Source organism: Erinaceus europaeus, chromosome 14 (assembly GCF_950295315.1).
Source record: "Erinaceus europaeus chromosome 14, mEriEur2.1, whole genome shotgun sequence".
In the NCBI taxonomy this organism is placed as follows: Eukaryota; Metazoa; Chordata; class Mammalia; order Eulipotyphla; family Erinaceidae; genus Erinaceus; species Erinaceus europaeus.
The window spans coordinates 5,913,686-5,927,260 of NC_080175.1; the positions used below are offsets into that span (position 1 = coordinate 5,913,686).

Genomic DNA, 13,575 nt, shown 5'->3' on the forward strand with positions numbered 1-13,575 from the left:
GAGTGAGAGAGAGCGAGAGAGCGAGCGAGAGAGAGAGAGAGAGCGAGAGAGAGAGAGAGCGAGAGAGAGAGAGCGAGAGAGAGAGAGAGAGAGAGAGAGAGTGAGAGAGAGAGAGCGAGAGAGAGCGAGAGAGAGAGAGAGAGAGAGCGAGAGAGAGAGAGAGAGAGAGAGCGAGAGCGAGAGTGAGAGAGCGAGAGAGAGAGCGAGAGAGAGAGAGAGAGAGAGAGAGTGAGAGAGAGAGAGAGAGAGAGAGCGAGAGAGAGAGAGAGAGAGAGCGAGAGCGAGAGCGCGAGAGCCTTCCACACCCAACTCCGTCATGTTCTGAGCGCAGCTCTCATCCCCTGTCCCTCTCCCAGGGTGTGTGTGTGGGAAGGGTAAGGAACCTCTGGAGCAAATCTGAGTTGTAAAGTGACTCACCACTGCCCCTTGTTTGACACAATACCCAGCTTTGATGACTGTGCTGTCTGAAGGCGGCTTAGGAGGGAAGTAAGGAAGATGGCTTTGGGACCGTTTCAAATTATTCCTGTCCACGCTTTCACCGCATTCGGGCACTTCTTCTTTCTAAAATGAAGCGAAATAATTGTTTTCCCTTACTTGTTTTGTTTCGAAGCATACTTGTATTTCATATTGTTACCCTAGTAATAAATCTTGTCATTTTAGACGTACAAATTTCAAAGTGAAGAGCTTTCTTTTTCTTTAAATGCTTTATTTATTCATTCCCTTTTGTTGCCCTTGTTGTTACTGATGTTGTCGTTGTTGGATAGAACAGAGAGAAATGGAGGGGGGGAAGACAGAGAGGGGGGAGAGAGAGACACCTGCAGACCTGCTTCACCACCTGTGAAGCGACTTCCCTGCAGGTGGGGAGCCGGGGGGCTCCTTCCTTACCGACGGTCATTACACTTTGCGCCACCTGTGTTTAACCTGCTGTGCTACAGCCCGACTCCCCTCTTCTTTTTTAGTTGTCTGTAATTCGTCCTCGATCTTGCTAATTCTGTCTGCAGCCTCATTGAGTCTATTCTCTCTCCCCTCCACTGTTTTCTGGAGTTCATCTATTTTGTTACCCTGTTCTGATACTGTTTTAGCTTGCTCAGCTAGTTGTGTTCTTAGCTCAGCTATTTCAGCTTTCAGCTCCCTAATAACCTGGAGATACTTAGTGTTTTCTTCCAGAGTCTCGTTTGTTGTTTCTGCATTTCTGATGACAATTCTTTCAAACTCTTTACTCACTCCTGTGATTATTTCCTTAACTAGTGTTTGGATGTTGACCTCATTATTTTGTGCTTCAACCTTTAGGGGGCTTTTAACTGGTCTCTTGTCCTGGTTCATTTCTCCAATATTTATTTTTGTTGGCTTAGCCATTTTATGTAGTATGTTATGAGGTCCCTCTCTCAGCTTAGCTGCTGCTGCTTTTTTTTTTTTTTTGGGGGGGGGGGCGTGTGTGTTTCCATTTGTTGCTATAACAACCGAGGGGCTGCAGAGACAGCTCACCGGGTGGGGTGCATGCCATGCTGTAGGCATGACTCAGGTCTGAGTCCCAGTACCACACAGAGGTACACTGGGACTGGGAGGGCACGGGGGCTGTGGTCTGACAGCTCTCGTTTTTCTTAGTGCCTGAATCAAAGTCAGTCCGGGAATGATGAAATCATTAAAGTGTGAGATAGCCATGCCCAACCCTGGGGTGCAGGAGGGCCTAGTTCATAAAATCCTATTTCACTTTAAAACAAAAAAATCCCATTAAGTTAACTTTTGCTAATTAATAATATTTCCTTCGTCTAGCATAAAGAAAGCATTTACGGGGCCAGGTGGTGGCTCACCTGGTTGAGTGTATATGTCACAATGTGCAGGGACCTGGGTTCAAGCTCCCTGGGCCCCATCTGCAGGGGGGAAGCTTTGCGAGTGGTGAAACAGAGCTGCAGGTGTCTCTCTGCCTCTCTATCCCCCCCCCCATTCTCTCAATTTCTGGCTGTCTCTATCATATATATATATATATATATATATATACATATATATATTTAAAGGCATTTACTAATTAACAGTTCGTTAGCCAGCTAGTGGAATCTTGCTTCCACTAATCAATTTCCCTTGACAAACAAAACAAAGAACCTAAAAAGAAATGGTATTTTTATTTATGTTTTACCAAAGTACTGCTCAATTCTGGTTTTGGTGCTGTAGGGAATTAAACATAGGACTTCAGAGCCTCAGGCATGAGAGTCTTTTTACATAGACATTATGCTGTCTCTCCCGCCCTAATGAAATTCGATTTCAACGGTATGTAAAATGCCAAAATCTCAGTCTAAGAAAAGCACAAGGAGACGAACATGGTGAATGCTGGCACTATCAACTAATTACTTTAATTAGTTATTAGTTATATTTAATTAGTTATATTTAATTAGTTATTAGTTATATTTAATTAATTTAAAGTAATCAAGTAATTACTTTAAAACTCCGGCATTTTACTGCTAATCATTTAATTTGCTTCACAAATTCACATATTCACCAGCATCATGCAAAAGCAGAATTTTTCACAATGCCCAGTTAAGCATTAATTAAGTATCAGTACTTTTGGGACAGAACTAAGTCAAAATTGTAGACCCTATTATTGTACCAGGCTGTAGAGAAACAGAACTTAAAATATATCTATTTGTAAACTCTGCATGCCCAGCAATTTTATTTCTAAGAGTTTGTCCTTTAAAAAATATTACCCATGTCTAAAGTTTATGGTACAGAAACGCTTATCATAGCACAGAAAAATATTCCTATTGGTCTCTGCCCCCAGTTCCTGGCAGAGAGCTCTTAAAATTCTTTAAACTAAACAAATGATTATTTCATGAGAGAGAGAGAGAGAGAGAGAGAGAAGAGCGCACAAGAGGGAGGAGAGAGTCAAGAAGCTGGAACCACATCTGGTCTATGCAGAACTGGAGCTCCAACTGGGGATTTGATGTTCACAACTCCAGCTGCTCCACCTTCTAGGCTGCAAGCTCCCAAGATCTGTTTCAGTCCTAACTACAAGGGAGCATCAGTGCTTGACATCACCGTGAGCCTCCCTTGCAGACTTGGCGGCTCTAGGCTCTCACGGGCTCCTGGACAGCATCAACTGGTCTCCAGGAAACCCCCAGCTGTGAGCAGAAGTTCCACATCCACTTTCACATTTCCACAGAGAGGAAAGGGGCTGGGAATGGAGCTGGTAACTGATCAGACCTATGTGGTGAAACAGCTCTAAAAATGCCCCAACATGTGGGTTTTGGAGAGCTTCCAGGTTGAAGGCTCTGGGAGAATTGCCCAAGGAGCACGACCTCCGGACTGGTCCTCTATCTGTCCCCTTCTCTAGTAAGCCAGTAAACAGTAAGTGTCTCCCGGAATTCCATGAGCTATTCTAGAAAGTTGATTAAGTCTGTATGTGTGCGTGTGTGTGTGTGTGTGTGTGTGGGGGGGGGGTGTTACAGAACTTCTGATTTACAGTCCATACACCAGGAGCACAAGTGACAAGCAAGCTGGACTTATGACTGGTATCTGAAGTTGGTGTGTGTGGGGTGGGGGGAAGCAGGGTTGTAGGATTTAGCCCTTGACTTATGGGATCCCAGTAGGTGGTGTCAGCACTAACTGAACTGTAAGACGGCCACTTGCTGTCACAGAACTGTTGGGGCAGGCGACCCACCCATGTGGTGTAGGAAGTGCTTGCTCTACTTACAGCAGTGTGAGAGGAAGGAGAAACACAGGGTGCCAGTCAGCTTCCCCCTCACAGTCTTAATAAAAGAACTCTGGTGGTCCGGGAGGTGGCGCAGTGGGTAAAGCATCAGACTCTCGAGCATGAGGTCCTGAGTTCAATCCCTGGCAGCACATGTACCAGAGTGATGTCTGGCTCTTTCTCTTTCTCCTCCTATCTTTCTCATTAATGAATAAATAAAATGTTTTTAAAAATATAAATAAAAGAACTCTGCCCGTCTATGGCCACACCACCCTGAACACGCCCAATCTCGCCTTGTAAAAGGACTCTGCTAAACCAAAGGCAGAGGATTCGGAAATGCAGCGAAACCAAGGCAACACTACTACATAGCCATGAAAAATGATGGGAAATAACTCGATCACTTGGAAATTGAGGGGTTTTTTTTGTTTGTTTGTTTTCACTATTTTATTTATTTATTTTGGATCGAGAAAGATACACACCTTGCACACTGCTTACCCTGTGTGAAGATGCCATGCTGCAGGTGGGGGTGGGGGTCTTGAACCCAGGTCCTTTGCACTATAATGTGTGTGCTGTAGAGTGTACATGTAATGTGTACATGCCCCATTGCCCAGATTCAAATTTAAAAGTTGCTTACAAAGTATCTCCATTTCTGAGGGCAAAAGCACACAGGAGACTCAGCAAAACAGGAAAAGTGCTAACTACTGTCTGTGATTTCTACAATAAACACATACTTTTAAAATAAGGAACAAGGGGGTTGGACGGTAGCGCAGCAGGTTAAGCGCAGGTGGTGCAAAGCAAGGACCGGTGTAAGGATCCCGGTTCGAGCCCCCAGCTCCCCAACTGCAGGGGAGTCGCTTCACAAGCGGTGAAGCAGGTCTGCAGGTGTCTGTCTTTCTCTCCCCCTCTCTGTCTTCCCCTCCTCTCTCCATTTCTCTCTGTCTTATCCAACAACAACCACATCAATAATAACTACAACAATAAAACAACAAGGGCAACAAGAGAATAAATGAATATTTAAAAAAAAAAGGAACAAAGGCAACATGTTACACATTGATTACTGTATCAGTGAAGAAGATGCTGTTTCAATATATATATAATTTCAGATCTAGGGTCTCACACATGTGTGATTTCACCAATCTGGGTTGACTTTTTCATGCTGAGACAAGAGATAGAACCAGAGCTTCCTCTGGTGCCAGGACTCAAACCTGGGTCATGTGAATGGTGAGACAAGCACCCTACCCGGTGAGCCGTCTCTGCAGTCCTGTTCCAAGTTTTGGTAACGGTACCAAGACCAGCACATAGTCACTAAACTCTCCCAAGGGCAGCGGGCTTCATCCGTTACCTGAGTTGGAGTGATGATAGGCACACCTCCAACAATGTCGGTTCTGTAAGACACCTGCTTCTTCCCACATTCGCCCTGGCGACTCAGGTTGTCCGAATGAGGCTGTGAGTCCGACTGCTTAGGCACCTAAAGAGTAAGTCAGAAGAATGAGCCTGCGGCCGGCCCTACACATAGGGGAGGCCTTCTTGGCCTTCACCCTCCATCTTCCGTGAACGAACAGGTAAGTCTTTACAGTGTGTGTACCCCTTTGTCATATTTGTTTTCTTCAAAAATCCCTTCAAAATGCTGTTTATCTTCCCAGAGCTCTGCTCAGCTGGCTTATGGTGGGCCAGGCACTGAAGCAGGTGTCTCAGAGCCTTCTGGAACTTTGAAGAAGCCTATGCCGCCTCCCAGACCCCTTCACACTAAAGCTTCTAGTATAGCTACCACTCGCCGAGTACCTTCCTGGGTGGGTATATTGCCTACACTTTCTCATGTACACATGGGCTATCAACTCTCCACAACGGAGCAGCCTAACCACTGTGAGGGCGAGAGCAGGACCAGAAGCATGAGGGCACCGTGAATTAGGCCCTGACTGCACTACCTTCTGCCACAGTTTGTGCAACTCCCCCCCCAACACACTCAGCCATGATGTGACACCCCAGTTTATTAGAAGAGGACTTAGCATCAGGTGACAAACCTGTGCCTTTCTCTTGATCTTCCTTCCTCATTTCTACTCAAGATTCTGCAATGTCCCTGAGAAACATGCTTAATACAAAGTCAAAGTTCAGAATGACATAAAGGGGGGGATTTTAAAAGGGAACCCCAATACTTATGTTAGTGGTAAGTTACTCACTGGTGCTGTGACAGCGACAGAATCTCACTGATGCAGAATCAAAACCATCAAAAGTGCTCACCATTAATATTTCAGCCTTTCTTCTTTCTGAGAAGCTAGGGGACTATTTTTATTTTTTATTATTGCCACCAGGGTCACTGCTGGGGCTCGGTGTCCGCGTGGTGAATTCACTATTCCTGGTGAACATTTTACTTTCTTTAGTTTCTGATTTTATTTCTTTTTGACAAAACAGATAGAAACTGAGAAGCAAGGGAGACAGAGAGCGACTGAGAAAGAGAGACACTTGCAGACCTGTTCCCCCATGCATGTGGGGAGTGGGGGCTGGAACTAAGGTCTTCTCACATGGTGATGTATATGCACTTAGCCAGGGCACCACCGCCCAGCCCCCGGCTTTTCCTTCTTCTTAAATATTCTTTTATTTATTTAATTTGATAGGACAAAGAGAATTTGAGCAAAGGAGAAAAAAGGAGACAGGAAGAAACATGCAGCCCTGCTTCACCATTCGTGACGCTTTCCCCCTGCACGGGGGGGCTGGGGGGCTGGAATCCTGGCCCTTGAATGTGTGTTCTCACCTGAGTGCCCCATGGCCCGGCCCCCAGTTTCAGCTTTTCTTATGTGTTCTCATCAGGAAGCAAGGTACTTGGTTAATATTTCTCTCTACAGACGACTGCATGTAGCCTGCATTTGAACTAGAAAATTTTAAGACCTTGAAAAATAAAGGTCATAAAATATGCTTAGCCCTGGGTGTCGGGAGACAGTGTAATGGTTATGCAGAGATTCTGACGCCTGAGGCTCCAGTGTCAAGTTCCCTCCCCTGCAGCAACATAAGCCAGAGCTGAGCAGGGTGCTATTAAAAAAAAAAAAAAAAAAAAAAGTTTAACCCCAGTTTAATGCTGTTGACCATAATTTGATCTCCCTCCAATGATGTAAAGGGCATTTGAATCTTGCAACCTTTTAGAGACACTGTGACAAAGGCTACTAAGATTTTAACAGTAGTGGAGTGAAGGTATTTCAAAGGGTAACAATTTGCCTGCTACACAACTGATCTCTGTTAATGGACCACTACTCACACTTTACGGCCCAAGTCATTTATTAATGCCATTCTAAAGCAGCGGGCTTTCTCAAGTTTTATTATGCGTGATGTGTCACCCAGGAAGATTATGAGGAACTTCAGAACCAGTACCCAGGACAAACCTACAAGGGAGTGCAGAAAACTGCACTGGAAGGAGAAATCCCAGGCAGCCCTGGGTAGGAGTTCCACCAACCACTTTCAGAACCGCTGTGGCCAAGTCTGTTCACTGACGAGGTGACTCACGCCAGGCGCTTTTATAAAGCAGCTGAATAGACAATGATGCTGGCTGACAAGATTGCACAAATAAGCTCTTTGCAAAATATCGGATGGGCATGGTTTGCCTTTGAGCAGACACTGTGCTATAGTGGATCCCAGCCCACAAGAATATAATCGATCAGTATGGCTTTATGGTCTTAGGCAAGCCTTAGAGTTGGGCTACTTCCATTTGTCTTTATTCTATTTTATTTATTTACTTTTATTTTTAGTCAAGTCCATGTGCTTTAATTCTCTAGACTGCACTCAGGAGTAAAACCAATCATCTTCCACCTCTTCCTTATTTTGCTAGTCACTTCCAGTTTGGCTGCACATTTTGGGCTGCCTGTAAAAGGCATTAATAAGCAGAATTGTACTCGACAAGACTTGCATTGATATCTAAGAGTGAAAACTCTACGAAGAGCCCTATACACAAAGGCATCTGGCTGAGGAAATGCAAAAATGTTTCCTAACAAATAGCATCATGTTATTTAATTTTATAGAAACAATGTGGTGGGGGGGTATACTTCTCAAGCAGTGAAGCAGGTCTGCAGGTGTCTCTCTTTCTCTCTTTTTCTATCTCCCCATTTTCTCTCAACTTCTCTCTGTCCTACCCAATAAAAATAGAAGAAATGACCTCCCGGAGCAGCAGGTTCATAGGGCCTGAACAGAGCGACAGCGTTAGCCCGGGAGGCAGAAAGGGAAAGAGGAAGAAAAATGCAGTCAAGTTATCCTGTTAAGAGCAGAAAAGAGCACCTGTGGGGGGGAGCTTCACGAGTGGTGAAGCAGGGCTGCAGGTGTCTCTCTGTCTCTCTCCCTCTCTGTCACCCCCTTCCCTCTTGATTTCTGGCTGTTTCTATCCAATAAATAAATAAAGATAAACTTTAAAAAAGAGAGAGAGAAAAAAAAACAGATAGGGGTAGATAGCTTAATGATTATACGAAGAGACTATTAGACCTGAGTCTCCAAGGTCCTGGTTCAGTCCCTCCACACCACCATAAACCAGAGCTGAGCAGTGCTGATTAAAACAAACAAAGAAACAAAAATATTTGTTTATGCCTGAGACTCCAAGAACAGAAAAGAACATTAAGAGAATTTGAAACCAATGAGAAAACAATACAATACTCAGCTAATACTATTCAAATAATACTCAGCTTCCTGTTGAGCTAAAATGACTCAAATGAAAGCAGCTATCCTCTCCTTTAAAGAACGTATGGCAGGGGGTCGGGCGGCAGTGCAGTAGGTTAAGTACACATGGCGTGAAGCGCAAGGACTGGCACAAGGATCCGGGTTCGAGCCCCCGGCTCCCCACCTGCAGAGAAGGTTGCTTCACAAGCAGTGAAGCAGGTCTGTAGGTAGCTATACTTCTCTCCCCGTCTTCCCCTCCTCCCTCGATTTCTCTCTTGTCCTACCCAACACCAATAACAACAACAACAAAGGCAACAAAAATGAGAAAAATGGCCTCCCAGGATCAGTGGATTCCTACCTAGTACAGGCACTGAGCCCCAGCAATAACCTTGAAGGCCGGCAAGATAGAGCTCACCTGGCTGGTGCAGCTGCTTTGTCATGTACATGAGACCCAGGGTCAAGCTGCTGCAGTCCAGGAGTCTAAATCCTAACCCACCTAAATGTGTAAAATGCATATATATTTTATAACCAATGGCCCAGGGGGTGGCACAGTGGATAAAATACTGGACTTTGAATATTAAAGTGCTGGGATCCCAAGTGGAGGCCCTGCATCACAGCACCGCACGAGCCAGGGATGCACCGCTTCTCTCTCTCTTCCCATGCTCATCAATAAATAAAGAAACCTTTAAAAAACTAAATGTACGTTAAGGATCCTGGTTGGAGCCCTCGGCCGCCCAACTGCGAGGGGGGGGGTCGCTTCACAAGCGGTGAAGCAGGTCTGCAGGTATCTCTTTTTCTTTCCGTTTCCCCTTCTCTCTCCATTTCTCTCTGTCCTATCCAACAACAATGACATCAATAACAATAATAATAACCACAGCAACGATAAAACAACAAGGGCAACAAGAGGGAAAAAATAGCCTCCAGGAGCAGTGGATTCATGGTGTAGGCACCAAGCCCCAGCAATAACCCTGGAGGCAAAAAAATAAATATAAATAAATAAGTAAAATGTACCTTATGAAAAGATAGAAAATGACTTATGGGGTCCGGGTGGTGGCGCAACTGGTTGAGCGCACATATTACAATGCACAGGGACCCAGGTCCGAGCCCCCGGTCCCCACCTATGGGGGGAAAGCTTTATGAGTGGTGAAGCAGGGCTGCAGGTGTCTCTCTGTCTCTCTCCCTATCACCCCTTCCCTCTTGATTTCTAGCTGTCTCTATCCAATAAATAAATATAATTTTGAAAAAAAAAAAAAAAGACTTATCAGCAGAGGAGACAGCATAACAGTTGTGCAAACAAACTCAACTCTCACGCCTGAGGCTCCTAAGCCCCAAATTCAATCCCCTGTGCCACCATAAGCCAGAGCTGAGCAGTGCTCTGGTGTTTCTCTCTCTGTGTCTCTCTCAAAAATTAAAAATAGGGAGTCAGGCGGTAGCGCAGCGGGTTAAGTGCACATGGTGTGAAGTGCAAGGACCGGCATAAGGATCCCGGTTCGAGCCTCCGGCTCCCCACCTGCAGGGGAGTCGCTTCACAGGCGGTGAAGCAGGTCTGCAGGTGTCTGTCTTTCTCTCCCCCCTCTGTCTGCCCCTCCTACCTTGATCTCTCTCTGTCCTATCCAACAACAACAACAACTACAACAATAAAACAACAAGGACAACAAAAGGGAAAATAAATTAAAAAAAATTTTAATTAAAAATAAATTAAATTAAAAAAAAAAAAAGAAAGAAAATGGCATGGTCCAGGAGGTGGCACAGTGGTAAAGCTTTGGGCTCTCAAGCATGAGGTCCCGAGTTTGATCCCCGGCAGCACACGTGCCAGAGTGACATCTGGTTCTTTCTCTCTCCTCCTATCTTTCTCATAAATAAATAAAATCTTTAAAAAAAAAAAGGGGGGGGGGGAGTCGGGCGGAAGCACAGCGGGTTAAGCGCAGGTGGCGCAAAGCACAAGGACCGGCGAGAGGATCCCGGTTCAAGCCCCCGGCTCCCCACCTGCAGGGGAGTCGCTTCACAGGCGGTGAAGCAGGTCTGCAGGTGTCTGTCTTTCTCTCCCCCTCTCTGTCTCCCCCTCCTCTCTCCATTTCTCTCTGTCCTATCCTACAACGAAGACATCAATAACAACAACAATAATAACTACAACAATAAAACAACAAGGGCAAAAACAAAGGGAAAATGAATAAATAAATATTAAAAAGAAAAAGAAAATGACTAAGGACTAAGCTGTACATCCACTTTAATACAGCTACAGTCACCTTACTGACAAGATAAATGTGTCTATGTTATTTATATTTTCTAAGTGTGCTACAGTCACCTTACTGACAAGATAAATATGTCTATGTTATTTATATTTTCTAAGTGTGAATTATAAAAAAAATGAGTATGAGGCTAGGGAGACAACATAATGGTTATGTAAAAAGACTCTCACGCCTGAGGCTCTGATCCCACATCTAGCCCCACCACTACCATAAGCCAGACATGGGCAGGGCTCTGGTAAAAACAAACATCGCTTTCCAACTAACTTATCTTAAAAATAGTAACAATTCAGCAGGTAAGATAAATCTACAAGAATACAAAATCTATTTAAAAATCTGCATTCTGGGACCGGGTGGTGGTGCACCTGGTTGAGGGTACATATTATAATGCGCAAGGACCCAGGTTCGAGTCCCCAGTCCCCACCTGCAGGGGGAAAAGCTTCACAAGTGGTGAAGCAGGGCTGCAGGTGTGTCTCTCTGTTTCTCTTCCTCTCTGTCCCCCCACTTCCCTCTTAATTTCCGGCTGTCTCTATCCAATAATAGAATAAATAAAAATCTAAAAAATCTGCGTCCTGGGGCCAGGTGGTGGTGCATCCAGCAGTGGGCAGACATCACCAGGCATGAAGACCAGGGTTCGAGGTCCTGGCCCCTATCTGCAGGGGAAAGCTTCAAGAACAGTGAAGCGGTGCTTCACTTTTTTTAAATTTTTGATATACTCTTTATTTACTGGATAGAGATAGCCCAAAATCGAGAGGGAAGGGGGAGACAGGGAGAGAGACAGAAAGACGCCTGCGGCCCTGCTTCACCACTCACAGTTCTGCCCCTGCAGGTGGGGGCTGGGGGCTAGAACCCGGGCCCTTTCAAGTTGTAGTGTGTGCTTAACCAAGTGTGCCATCATCCAGCTCCTCTCTCCTTCTCTGTCTCTCTCTTCTCAAGGTCTCTGCCCTACAGAGAGTGTGAGGACTGCTGGGCATGGTGGATTCTTTATGCATTGAGCCCTGGCAATAACCTTGGTGGCAATAACCAAAACTAATATATGTATTAAACTACACCCTCTATAGCATTGCCCAAACTAATCCAGGTCCTTTATTTTCAACTCCATTGTGTCATCTGTGCAGTTTCACACTATTGATTAATTGGAAATAGCAATACCAGAATCCTCAAATGGTAAAAAGCCTAATTTTTTAAAGCACTAAGTGTTGCTTATTATTGTAAACTGTAAAAATTGAATTCAACATTATTGCTGTCTTTCTATAGAAAATTTCCTGATACAGAAGATTTATTCAAAGTTAAAAACAATCATTTAAGACCTCTTAGTATACACTTCTGAACCAGCTTTTAAAAACTGCTTTCTTGAAACTGCACAGACCTAAAATAACTTCTGCTTCATGCACAGATCAGAGGCAGTGTGTGGGTGTTTTGTGTCATGTGGCAACAAGCTGTTCTGGTGCAAGGAAAAAAAAAAAAAACAATAAACCTCGACTTAACTCTGAGAACAGCTTTGGTTATGTTAACTCTTCACTGTGTTGTAACACATTCTTCACTGTGTGCAGAATCATCCACTTAAGATGGAAATAAACAAGTGATGAACACATGCTGATTTTTCGGAACATAAGGTTTTTTGAGAAAAAAGTTGTTTAGGGTTAGTAAATAAGGCTCAGCTTTCATGGAAACACACTTCAGTTTACACACCTCACAAAGCAAATCCTTCTCTGTGGTCCGGGAGGTGGCGCAGTGGATAAAGTGTTAGACTCTCAAGCTATGTGGTCCTGAGCTCAATCCCCGGCAGCACATGTACCAGACTGATGTCTGGTGCTTTCTGTCTCTCCTCCTATCCCTCTCATTAATAAATAAGTAAAATATTTTTTAAAAAGAAACAAAGAAAATCCTTCTCAACCCTCTCCATAGCTTGCCGCCATGTGTTTCTGCAAAAGTGCGTGATGAGATGAAAGGTAGTAGGAGGCGTGATCAAGGAGCAGGGCCTGTCTCCTTGCCTGGCATCATCAGTGATAAGCTCTCGGAAACCCAGGGACAAAAGAGAAAGGAAAGGAAGCCCCCACCCCCCACCCCGGAATCAGAAAGGCACTGTGCTGCCCTCAGGCTCCACAGTCAGACTGTTCAGCTCAGGCTTCCACAGGTTACTAAGCTATGAAACCTACAAAAGTTCACTCAGTTCTTTGCTTTTCCAGATGACGCAGATAAAACCTTCAGTATATAAGACTGGGCACACTGCACATAATAAATAATGAAGTCTATCAGAAAACTAAAACAAAGAAGCTGAAGTTGTATCAGGAAGTTAGGGTTTACAAAAAAGGTGCCAAGGCCTGGGGCCAAAGGGAAAAACAAGAGGCAAAGCAAGGGGCTTCAGGTCTGACACGACTTCCCAGCAGCCAGTGAGAAGGACACTCTGCCTGCTGCCTGCTGCCTGCTGCCTGCCACAGTTCTTCAAATCCAGACCCTCTTCCTCTATCTCATTTCGCAGCTCTTCACCTCCCACTACCAGACCAGTTCACAGCTTAGAAGACAGGAATCCCTCTGGCCTAAGAGAAAGACTCTCCACTTCAGAAGGAAAAACAATGTCTCAAGCTAGGGTCGTGCATGTTATCGCCCCACAGAAACGCTGTAAGCAATGGAGTCAGTCCACAGTGGCATCTACCCTGATCTCAAGGGCTACAGACTTTCTAGGCTGACTGTGATGGTTAGTCCCCAAGTATCAGGTGTTTTCGTCTGCTAGGTACTTAGCTATTAGACAACTTGGAGCGCACAATCTATTGACAAGCGAGGGATGTTAGGTGACGTGTTTTCAGACCGTCAAGATCTATTTCCAGTCGTTAAGACATTGATAGAAATACTTACTGTGATTTTTATAGCTTTGTTCAGCACATTTACCCATTCTACTAGGTCCTGCTGATCATTGGCTTGTAGAAAGTATTTTCTCATCCTTGCATTCATAACTGTTGAGAGGGGAAAGCAAGTTTAATACAACACAAAACATTTTGCGCTCCTTGTTCCTAACTT

General features: G+C 44.7%; 1 protein-coding gene across 4 annotated transcripts in view; it reads right to left on the minus strand.

Moving 5' to 3' along the window:
• The window catches only part of PLEKHA1 (pleckstrin homology domain containing A1), a 67,023-nt gene that overhangs the window by 15,562 nt on the left and 37,886 nt on the right, over positions 1–13,575 (minus strand). For all 4 annotated transcript variants that reach the window (XM_060171139.1, XM_060171138.1, XM_060171137.1 and 1 more), the window contains 3 exons: positions 13,414–13,511; positions 5,025–5,150; positions 418–561 (listed from right to left, as the gene is read on the minus strand). In XM_060171139.1, the coding sequence (XP_060027122.1) occupies positions 418–561; positions 5,025–5,150; positions 13,414–13,511 (368 nt within the window). The remainder of the gene's footprint in view (positions 1–417; positions 562–5,024; positions 5,151–13,413; positions 13,512–13,575) is intronic.